This window comes from Leopardus geoffroyi, chromosome B3, assembly GCF_018350155.1.
Source record: "Leopardus geoffroyi isolate Oge1 chromosome B3, O.geoffroyi_Oge1_pat1.0, whole genome shotgun sequence".
NCBI lineage: Eukaryota > Metazoa > Chordata > Mammalia > Carnivora > Felidae > Leopardus > Leopardus geoffroyi.
This window is the reverse complement of record NC_059337.1, coordinates 72,737,749-72,749,897: the sequence shown is the minus strand read 5'-3', so window position 1 is coordinate 72,749,897 and position 12,149 is coordinate 72,737,749. Positions and strand designations below refer to the sequence as shown.

The following is a 12,149-nucleotide window of genomic DNA, read 5'->3' as shown; positions in this document are numbered from 1 at the left end:
AATATAAGCTGTGCTTCCCTCTGACTCCTTATCAGGCTTGGAGGAAATGGAACAATCAAGACTTGCCTTCCTTCTGCACAAGAGCCAACGGTATAACCAAATAATCAAATAATAAAAGCTGATTGAGGCGTTGGGCTACAATACCAACCTTTCTATTCAAATATTTTAAACCTAATTTAACCTAATGACTTTCCCTACAACAACAAACCAGTTAGCTTATAACTGACCACCATAACTCAGCCAAGAGGGATCATTCTCATCATACCAAATAACCAATTGTATCCATCTTTAGGAAGAATATGAGATGTCTTGAAAATTAGCCTGCCATTGAGCCGGGGTGGGAGAATTAGGAAAATAATTATTCATGCAAATTCTTTCCTTATATTGATTCTATCTTCAACACTAAAAGAATTACCTTTTTTTAATTTTTTTAATGTTTATTTATTTTTGATATAATACAAGGGGCGGGGGTGGGGGGGAGGGGGAAGAGTAGAGAAAATAGCCTGCCTTTGACCAGGGGTGGAAGAATAAGGAAAATAATTATTTATGCAAATTCTTTCTTTACAATGATTCAATCTTCAACACTAAAAAAATTACCTTTAAAAAAAAACCTGCACAAGGATTGTTTAATTCAGTCAAAACATGGAGATGAGACAGGGAAATTTGTAGCCGGCTATCTCTATAATAAACGCTAATCTAAATGTCTTCTGTAGGGGCGCCTGGGTGGCGCAGTCGGTTAAGCGTCCGACTTCAGCCAGGTCACAATCTCGCGGTCCGGGAGTTCGAGCCCCGCGTCGGGCTCTGGGCTGATGGCTCAGAGCCTGGAGCCTGTTTCCGATTCTGTGTCTCCCTCTCTCTCTGCCCCTCCCCCGTTCATGCTCTGTCTCTCTCTGTCCCAAAAAAAAAAAATAAATAAACGTTGAAAAAAAAATAAATAAATAAATAAATGTCTTCTGCAATCCACTAGGAAGACTTAAGTAAGGTGCATTTATATAAATGTATATGAAAACTTTTCCCACATATCCCAGGAAAAAGGATTCCAGTCATAAGGAACAATAAAAATTAAATGTCTAGGAAGACATTTTTTTCCTTAAAACAATTGAGCTTTATTGAAAAATACATAGATCAACAGAAGAAAATACTATGTTCTTCAATAACCAAATATAGGCTGTTAAGTGTTTATTCTTCACACGTCAACTTATACATTTAATTTACTCACAAGCTTAAATAAAAATTCTAAATAGATAGCAGAATTCACCTTTCCTTTCTTTAATAAACATCTACTGATGATCAACTATGTAAACAAGTTTGTGCTATATAATAATGATTGAAAGATACAACTTTCCCTTCTAAATTATATGAGTGTAGATGTGAAAACGTACTACACAATTTTGAAAAGAGTCTAATTCTCAGTCATATTCTTGAATAAGTCACCTCTACTTTTAATTTCCCTCAAATACACATAAAATACATGCCATCACTAGACTCTCAAGGGAATCACAGGTCACATTATCTCAAAAAGAAAATAATCAGGGGTTCCTGGGTGGCTCAGTTGGTTAAGCATCTGACTTCGGCTCAGGCCATGATCTCACAGTTAGTGGGCTCGAGCCCTACATCGGGCTCTGTGCTGACAGCTCAGAGCCTGGAGCCTGCTTTGGATTCTGTGTCTCCCTCTCTCTCTGCTCCTCCCTCACTTATGTTCTGTCTCTCTCTCAAAAATAAATAAACATTAAAAAAAATTTTTTAAGAAAATATTCAGAACACATAGAAAGAGGACTGCCAAATTTTGCAAAAGATAGAAGAAGAAAATTAAAAATATAGTGACTTCTGAAAATCTTTCACTGAGCTATTTAAAAGCAGGTGTTAGAGGACAAGACTCAATTCAGGATATAACATTGAGTGAAAAGAATCAGAATCCAAGTTATATTAGAATTTAAGAAGAGAGCAAAACAAACAATAATAAATTGGCTGGGTACACAATTATCAATTTCAAACTTTGGTTATTACATATTTTCTATATTTAACATGCACTGTTTTATACCAAGTCAAAAATAACATCTGCAGTATTGGAAAGACAAGAGTTGAAAACTAATCTATGATAGGAATGTGATAATTTACCAAGGAGTTGTTTGTATGACAGGAGTCTGAACAGCAAATGTAAAGTCAGCTTTAAAACCTGAATTTCAAAATAAAATATTACTAACTCCTTTCAAAAATCCAATAAACAGCAATCATTCAACAAAATGTTCTAACCCTGTCTGGGTCATCTCAATCCCAATAGTCTTATGTTATATTTTTATGTCTAACACATTAGCTTTCAGAATGCTGGTCTATATATCTTACCATGTCTTAAGTTATGAGAAATTTTAATTTCAGATTATCTTCTGTGTTAATAATCAGATATTGAATCAGTTAAAACTTCACATGAAAATGTTATTCTTCTCCATTGAAACTCTTATCTTTATCTTAAATTTCTATTTCAAAACCTACGGATCTTTGCTTTCCCATGTGGCAACAATTTCCAAAATCAGAGATTCTAAACATTTTAAGAACTAACATCCCTCCAATATGCTTTATGCAATGTGCACATACACACTTTCATTTTTAAATAATTTATTGGCAAGGTTTACCACCACCAGCTTTGAGCCTGCAAAGCCCCAGATGGTCCCAAGCACCCTGTGCAAATGCGGCTGCACAAGGAAGGCTTCCTGGTGGAGGAGCCTGGGCTGGGAGCCCAGCTGCAGTTTGGGGACAGGCTGCAGAGCAGCAGGGAGCACTGTGCCTGCACCGCACACAGATAGGTGGCTGAGTCTTCCTGCTGGGAGGCCCTGATGTGCAGGCTGCTGTGCCGGTCCTTAGTGTTCACCGTGCAGTTCAACCTCCCATCCTGCTTCATCCCTGAAACTATGTAAAACAGCCGGGTGAGGCCGCCGCCCCCGGGGTTCTGTCGGAACCACTGCACGTTGTTCACCGAGCTGGAAAAATTGCACCTCAGGGTAGAGCTGGCTCCCTCCTGGAGGCTCAGGGCTGCAGGTGTCTGCTCCACGTCCATCCCTCTCACCCCTGCTTGGAAAGACAAAACCAAACACAAAAGAAGTCACTGCAGAGCCACTGAGGCAGTTTTCAAACCCACAGAGTATTCCCGGGAACACCCGCTGAGGGTGAGACCCTGCAGGAGCTCTGTGCAGCTCCCCCTCCACTGCAGGCTGTGAACCTCCCCTGCCCCCGTCTGGGACACCCCCACTCACAGCAAACCTGCACCCACAGAAGCCCCAGCAGGGCTCCCCGCTGTCTCTTCATGACTCCTTGTCTGGTCGCTGACGTGCCTTCACCCCTACTCTGAAGAGTGTAGAGTCTTGGGTCAGAGAAGTTGTGTTGTCAACAGTCACCACATCCCTCCAGAATCACTAAGCACCAATCACACCTGAACCCTGTCAGTCCCCGGACTGAGACTCCACCCACCGCGTGGGTGAATGATATTTCTAGAAGAGTCAGTGCCTCAGTGAGTTACACAACCTTGAAGAATGACTCCATTCCCCAAACTGTATAGTTGGACAGACAATGTGAAAATTCAGTTGTATAAAAATACTGATAAAGAAAAACTATCTGATAGCATGCATTGTGTATTGTAGGAGTAAATACAATTTCTTGAGATCAGGAGAGTTCTAGAGACCAAGACAGACGAAATAGGAAATTATTCCAACCAGAATTCAGTTGGTAAAAAATATGGATGTCTGCATAATGTCCACTCTGGTGTAATTTCCACCTATCTACCTCTCCTGTGCAACTTGTGGACACCTGTTTCACACACAGCTGATTCTGGCCAGGCCACATGTTGCTGGTCAAAGTAAATACTGTCATCTCCCTTTCCTTCTGTTTTTGTTCCTTATTTTTATCTCTTTTCTTCTATTCATTCTTGTTCACTTCACTGTCAGGTGAGATATATGAAAAGGTAGGATATTTAGGCATATTGAAATAGTTTTCTTTGTCAGTGGGTGTGGGGAATTTTATTCATAACAATTAAAAAATTGAAGACAAGTAATGGGATGTTTTCTGTTGAGTTTCCATGACTTCGATGCCCAAAAATATTCCTATCCTGGTACCTGTGCTCCAAGAATTATCTTCATAATGCATTTATTAAGATATGGACTCCAGATCTGAAGTGTATATGCAATGGCAGAACTAAAAACCTGAAATGAACTTTATACAAACACTGTTCCCCTCTTCTCCCCCCCCCCACCTTTGCTATCTATAATTTGACTGGCTCACAGGATTTCTGTTCTCCCTATAAACTGTTCAACCCTTGTACCATCAGAAAGTCTTTGTTTCTTGTAAAACCTAGAGTGCCCCCTGGTGGACTGAAACCGTCATCCAAGATCACTTTATAACAAAGCAACTCAGCAGATACAGATCCCCAGCCCCCATCCCATGCTTCCTGATGAAGGAAATACAGATGGTCAGAAAAGAAGAGAACTGCATAAAAGACTACTTTTATGAAATTTCATGGAAATTAATATCAGCAAATAATTTGGTAAATTTCAATTCCTGCTAATTATTTGATTTATTTACGTTAGTTCAAAATAAATCCATAAATATTTATGGATTTTAGTTTCAATGGGGTAATTTACTAGATCTTAAGAATATATAAAAGCACATACAATGCAGGAAACAATAGATATTGGTGAGGATGCAGAGAAAGGGGAACGCTTTTGTACTATTGGTAGGAATGCAAACTGGTCCAGCCACTCTGGAAAACAGTATGGAGGTTCCTCAAAAATTTTTTAAATAGAAATACCCTATGACTGAGCAGTTGCTCTATTAGGTACTTATCCAAAGGAAGCAAAAATGCTGATTCAAAGGGGCACATGCACCCCAATGTTTATGGCAGCACTATCAAAAGTAGCCAAATTCTGGAAAGAGCCCCAATGTCCATTGACTGATGAATGGATAAAGAAGATGTGGTATATATGTATATACACAATGGAATATTACTCAATGATAAAAAAGAATGAAATCTTGCCATTTGCAACAACATGGATGGAGCTAGAGTGTTTTATGCTAAGCGAAATAAGTCAGAGAAAGACAAATACCCTATGATTTCACTTGTTTGTGGAATTTAAGAAAGAAAACAGATGAACACAGGGGAAGGGAAGGAAAAATAACATAAAAACAGAGAGGGAGCAAACCATAAAAGACTCTTAAATACAGAGAACAAGCTGAGGGTTGCTGGAGAGGTTTGGGTGGAGGGAATGGGCTAAGTGGGTGATGGGCATTAGGGAGGACATTTGTTGGAATGAGCACTGGGTGTTATATGTAAGTGATGAATCACTAAATTCTACTTCTGAAACCAGTATTCTACTATATGTTAACTAACTTGAATTTAAGTCAAAAAAAAAAAGATATAAAAGTATAACGGAATATCATTCTGCCATAAAAAAAAACAATGAAATCTTACCATTTGCCGCAACATAGATGGAGCTAGAGAGGGCTAGCTAAGGGGTACAGGTCAGTCAGAGAAAGACAAATACCATATGCTTTCATTCACATGGAATTTAAGAAACAAATGAAATAAGCAAAGGGAAAAATTAAGACAGAAGGAGAAATAAGTCAATAAATAGACTCCTAATTAAAGAGAACAAACTTGTGGTTACCTAAAAGGAGAGAGCTGAGGGAGGGGTTAACAAGGTCAAGGGGATTAAGAGTGCTCTTGTCCTTGTGAGCACCTAGAAACTGTAGATAAGTCTTTTTTTATTTTTTTTTATTTTTTTTCAATATATGAAATTTATTGTCAAATTGGTTTCCATACAACACCCAGTGCTCATCCCAAAAGGTGCCCTCCTCAATACCCATCACCCGCCCTCCCCTCCCTCCCACCCCCCATCAACCCTCAGTTTGTTCTCAGTTTTTAACAGTCTCTTATGCTTTGGCTCTCTCCCACTCTAACCTCTTTTTTTTTTTTTCCTTCCCCTCCCCCACGGGTTTCTGTTAAGTTTCTCAGGATCCACATAAGAGTGAACACATATGGTATCTGTCTTTCTCTGTATGGCTTATTTCACTTAGCATCACACTCTCCAGTTCCATCCACGTTGCTACAAAAGGCCATATTTCATTCTTTCTCATTGCCATGTAGTATTCCATTGTGTATATAAACCACAATTTCTTTATCCATTCATCAGTTGATGGACATTTAGGCTCTTTCCATATTTTGGCTATTGTTGAGAGTGCTGCTATAAACATTGGGGTACAAGTGCCCTTATGCCTCAGTACTCCTGTATCCCTTGGGTAAATTCCTAGCAGTGCTATTGCTGGGTCATAGGGTAGGTCTATTTTTAATTTTCTGAGGAACCTCCACACTGTTTTCCAGAGCGGCTGCACCAATTCGCATTCCCACCAACAGTGCAAGAGGGTTCCCGTTTCTCCACATCCTCTCCAGCATCTATAGTCTCCTGATTTGTTCATTTTGGCCACTCTGACTGGCGTGAGGTGATACCTGAGTGTGGTTTTGATTTGTATTTCCCTGATAAGGAGCGACGTTGAGCATCTTTTCATGTGCCTGTTGGCCATCCGGATGTCTTCTTTAGAGAAGTGTCTATTCATGTTTTCTGCCCATTTCTTCACTGGGTTATTTGTTTTTCAGGTGTGGAGTTTGGTGAGCTCTTTATAGATTTTGGATACTAGCCCTTTGTCCGATATGTCATTTGCAAATATCTTTTCCCATTCCGTTGGTTGCCTTTTAGTTTTGTTGGTTGTTTCCTTTGCTGTGCAGAAGCTTTTTATCTTCCTAAGGTCCCAGTAATTCATTTTTGCTTTTAATTCCTTTGCCTTTGGGGATGTGTCGAGTAAGAGATTGCTACGGCTGAGGTCAGAGAGGTCTTTTCCTGCTTTCTCCTCCAGGGTTTTGATGGTTTCCTGTCTCACATTCAGGTCCTTTATCCATTTTGAATTTATTTTTGTGAATGTAGGTAAGTCTTGAATCACTATACTGTACACCAGAAGTTAACAAAACACTTTATGTTAACTACCTGGAATTTAAAAGATAGGAATTAATTATTTAATTTTAAAAGAATAAATAAAAGTAGATAACATACTAGTTTACAGTCCACAGGGAAGACAAAAATATACATAACTATCCGTAATAGAGTCAAAGAGTAAAAACCTGTGATCACAGGGAGGAAGAAAGTATGTGATCACTAAAAAGTATGTGATCACAGAGGAGGAAGAAATGCTTCAACTTTGGGTGGTTGGACAAAATCTTCTAAAGAAAGGGATCATTCTCTCCTTTCCCCCTTTTGCTGACAAGAATAGAGAGACTATGAATAAACATTTCTGATGGCTTTTAAGACTTTTTATTACTTCTAACAATAGGAGGAATTGGTGAATATATGAATTATTAAGAGTAATAAAACATTATATTTAGAGTAAAATTTTTTTGACTACCGCTACCTATTCTGAAACTTCATCCTTGTTACCCTAAATCTTTCTTCATCTTGTACACTTTGGAGTTGATGTTTCTAGGTGTTTTACCAGATTTCAATCACCAGGACATATGTAGTTAATTTATTTATATTTTATTATAATACAAAGACACATTTTAGGTGTACCTTTCTGTAGCTTGCTTTATAAACTCATACTAAATCTTGTAGATCTTATTACACAAACACATATACATCCTTCTGTTCCATTAGATTCCATATTGTGCATATACTTCCATTTATGCATCCATTTTGCTATTGATTACTAGTTAAAATGAATTTTTTTAATCTATGAAATACTACGCTAAATGAACCTTTTTAAGCATTCCTCACATGAGCACAAGTTTTTCTAGGAGGAACAGAGACTAGGAAGAATGAAGGAAAAAGCCATGAAGCTAGTAGGTGAAAATTACTTCCGGCAGAAGAAAGTTGTGTTATTGTGTTGCATGGTTTTCTTTTGCTATTAGTTTTTCTTAAGGTGCATTGCACCTGTCATTTATCAGCTCATTCGATAAACTCTTTCTGAAATTACTCTCCTGATATGTAGATACTGTATAGTTTGCTCTAGCCACGCACTGGGTTTTTCTAAATATAGGAAATCAGCAAAAGAAAAAGCACACCCAAAGAGAAGCTGCAGTAGACACAAGGAAAACATATTATAGAATAAAATTAGACATAAAAAATGTACACACACACACTCACACAAGTTAAGTATACTTGTCATTAGAACAGGAAAAAAAAATTCTACAAGCGCAACAGAAGATAGTCTAGCAAAGAAAAGGAAGAAACAAAAGCATATGGAGCACAACCAAAATATTAGAAATGAGTCCAGATATATCAGTAATCAGACCATAGATAAAAAGAAATTATTGGACTGAGTCAAAATTAAAACTCTTTCTCCATGTTGCTTAAGAGACAAACCTAAAAGGAAACAACAGAGAAAGGTGAGCAGATAGGAGGGCATTTTCCTGCTGCTCCCTTGTGCAAAGACTAAAGCCCCCTCCTCACTCACTAAACCCACTGCACCCAATAGAGATATCCCAAGGGATGTCATTCTGCCAAAGAGGCAGCCCAAGATGTCTAAGAGAACACCTAGCGAGCAAACTAACTTAACTCCTGCAAAGGTAAGGTCTAAGAAAGAAAAGACAGACCTTAAAAACATTAAGGGGTGCCTGGGTGGCTCAGTCGGTTAAGCCTCCAACTTCGGTTCGGGTCATGATCTCGCAGTCCATGAGTTCGAGCCCGGCATCGGTTCTGTGGTGACAGCTCAGAGCCTGGAGCCTGCTTCTGATTCTGTGTCTCCCTCTCTCTGTGCTCCTCAACGCCACTCGCACTCTCTCCCTCTCCCTCTCTCTCTCTCTCAAAAGAATAAACATTAAAAATTTGAAAAAAAAACATTAATATTTAAATAGAAATGAGAACAGAACAAGAAGAAAATCAGGAGAGATGAAATACCAAAAAGAAATTGAGATTTATAGAAAAGGAGGAAAGTAAAATTAAGGAAATTCCATATCTTGATACAGCACAGCATGAAAAAGTCAAGTGTGAATAATAGCTTTTACATTTTCATCAGTGGTCCCTCCAATCCCCATTCTTTCACAGTTGAGAATGCTTTATGACTATTGAAAAATGCACATTTCAAATTCCTCTTAAACCACTTTAAGAGAAGTTGAGACATCATCATCAAAATTGTGTATAATCGTTCTCTGCACAAGAAATCAAGGGCAAATTTGAATCAAGGGAGGCTTCAACTGTCTTTTTTATGCACCTCATATTTATTTACTAGAAGGGTCAATTTCAGTATCCTATTAAGTGAAATGTACCAGAAAAAGCAATCTTGGAGTCATACCTACATATATAAAATATCTTAAACATTTTAACAGTTGATCTTTCATATACAAGTTGTAGTGCATTCCTAAATAAAAGTGTTCCCTCATACCCAAGGAATTCAGTATGGGGGTATAATTAACTATAAAAGATTCCCAATAAATAAACTAATTTACAGCTCAAGGAACTAAAACAGAATAAAGGAAGCCCACAGTCTGCAGAAGGAAATAACAAAGACTACAGCAGAAAAAAGCAAAACAACAGAAAAAGTCACAAACTAAGAGTTATTTTTCTGAAGAGAAATATAGAAGAAAAGTGATTTTGGCAATGATGTGACACCAAAATCACAGGGAACAAAAGCAAAAATCAACGGCCGGGGGTGGGGGGGCAGGCACCTGGTGGCTCAATTGGTTGGGCATCTGACTTCTGCTCAGGTCATGACCTTATGGCTTGTGAGTTCGAGCCTGGTGTCGGGCTCTGTGCTGACAGCTCACAGCCTGGAAGCTGCTTCTGATTCTTTTTCTCCCTCTCACTCTGCCCCTCTCCCACTTATACTCTGTCTCTCTCTCTCTCTCTCAAAAATAAATACACATTAAAAAAATAATAATAACAAGGGGGACTACATCAAACTGAAAAACTCAGCACAGCAAGGGCAACAATCAACAACATCAAAAGTGATCCTGGGGCGCCTGGGTGGCGCAGTCGGTTAAGCGTCCGACTTCAGCCAGGTCACGATCTCGCGGTCCGGGAGTTCGAGCCCCGCGTCAGGCTTTGGGCTGATGGCTCAGAGCCTGGAGCCTGTTTCCGATTCTGTGTCTCCCTCTCTCTCTGCCCCTCCCCCGTTCATGCTCTGTCTCTCTCTGTCCCAAAAATAAATAAACGTTGAGAAAAAAAAATTTTTTTTAAAGTGATCCTAAGGAATGGGAGAAAATATTTGCAAACCACATACATGAAAAGGAGTTAATATCTAAACAATATAGGAAACTCCTACAATAAACATTTTTTAGAAAAACTAATAAGCCAAAACAGAATGGACTAAGGACTAGAATAGACATTTCTTTAAAGAAGACATTCTAATGGACAACAAGTATGTGAAAAAATACTCAATGTCACTAGTCAGCAGGAAAACGTAAATCAAAACCCCAGTGAAATATCATCTGACACAGTCATGCAATTAGGTAAACAGGACCATACTATTAAGTATTTCAGTATTTAAAATATTGGTACTGGCCACTACTTAAAAGTGGCAGAAAAAAAGCACATACTTGAAACATGTGTAATTCTCTAGTTCCTTTTTGATGATAACTGTGTCAATGTATTTGCCACTACATTTATAATAAATTCCTTGATATCATTCAGGCTTTATACATTTAAAAAATTGATGGCTATTATCCAAAACACAAAATACAGGTGTTGTCGAGGATGATTAGAGATTGGAGCATTTGCACACTGTTGGTGGGAATGCAAAATGGTATAAGCATGGAAAACAGGATACAGGTTCTTTAAAAAGTTAAAAATAGCACTACCATATGATCCAGTAATCCCACTTCTGAGTATTTATCACAAAGAAATTGAAAGGATCTCAAAGAGAAATTAGGCACTCCTATGTTCACGGCAGCACTGTTCACAATAAGCAAGACATGGAAACAACTTGAATGCACAACAACAGATAAATGGGTAAAGAAAATGTGGCATATACATAAAATGGAGTACTGTTCAGCCTTAAAAAGGGGGAAAGGATTCTGCAATATGCAGCAACATGGATGAATTTTTTTTTTTGAGAGAGACAATGAGTAAGATCACACTAGCAGGGGAGAGGGAAAGAGAATATTAAGCAGGACCCACACCCAGCATGGAGCCTGACTCAGCCTGATCTCACAACCCCATGACCCTGAGATCATGTTCTGAGATGAAATCAAGAAGGGAATGCTGAATCAACTGAGCCATTCAGGTGCCCCGTCATGAATGAATCTTGAGGACATTCAGCTGACTGAGATAAGCCAGTCACAGTAAGACAAATAATGTATGATTCCATTTAAATGTGGTATAGTCAAGTTCATAGAATTAAAGAATGAACAAAGAAGACGTTGCCATGGGCTCTGGGGAAGGGGTAATGGGAAGTTGCTAATCAATGAGCAAGATGAAAGAATAGAGATTTGGTGTACAACATTGTATCCATAACCAACAATCATGTTTTGTACACTTAAAATTTTAAGAAGCTATATCTTATGTTGTGTTCTTTACACAATACAAATAATTTTTTTTTTTTTTAATTCAACACCACAGGCTTCATCCTTTAGAATGGCCAAAGTCCAAAACACTAACAACACCAATGCAGGTATCAAAAACGTAGAAATCACCCAGGTAAATCCAATGAATTTCACCAAAGTAGTAATTGGTAAAGGTTTATTGTTGAAGTTTTGCTTATGATTTCCAGAGGCACAGCCAAAAATGATGCAGGTCTAGTTAGTCTTGCAAAATAAACTAAATTAAGCTTTATTTGTATAACTAAACTGGTTTTGTCTGCCCTGGGAATTCTCAAGGCTGGTCTGTTTGTTTTTTATTGTAATACCCACAAGGGGCAACAGGAAATCTGTTCCATGGCTGATGGGAATTCAGCCACGTTGGAACACAAGTGTAGAAGTTATTTATATAACTGCACAAACTCCTACCGTATGATCTAGCAATTACAGTCATTAGTGTTTATCCAAATGACTGGAAAAGTTCTATCAGCACAAAACTTGCATGCAAATTGTTTTTTAATTTTATTTTTAGGTAATCTCTAAGTACAACGTGGGATTCAAACTTACAATCCCAAGATCAAGAGTAGCATACTCTACCGACTGAGCC

General features: G+C 38.4%; 1 gene segment (V, D, J or C); it reads right to left on the bottom strand.

Moving 5' to 3' along the window:
* Positions 1 to 1,881: 1,881 nt before the first annotated feature.
* Positions 1,882 to 3,401, bottom strand: LOC123583334. The segment is given in 2 exon segments: positions 1,882 to 3,063; positions 3,249 to 3,401. Coding segments are annotated over 2 exon segments (489 nt in total).
* Between the last annotated feature and the right edge of the window lie 8,748 nt (positions 3,402 to 12,149).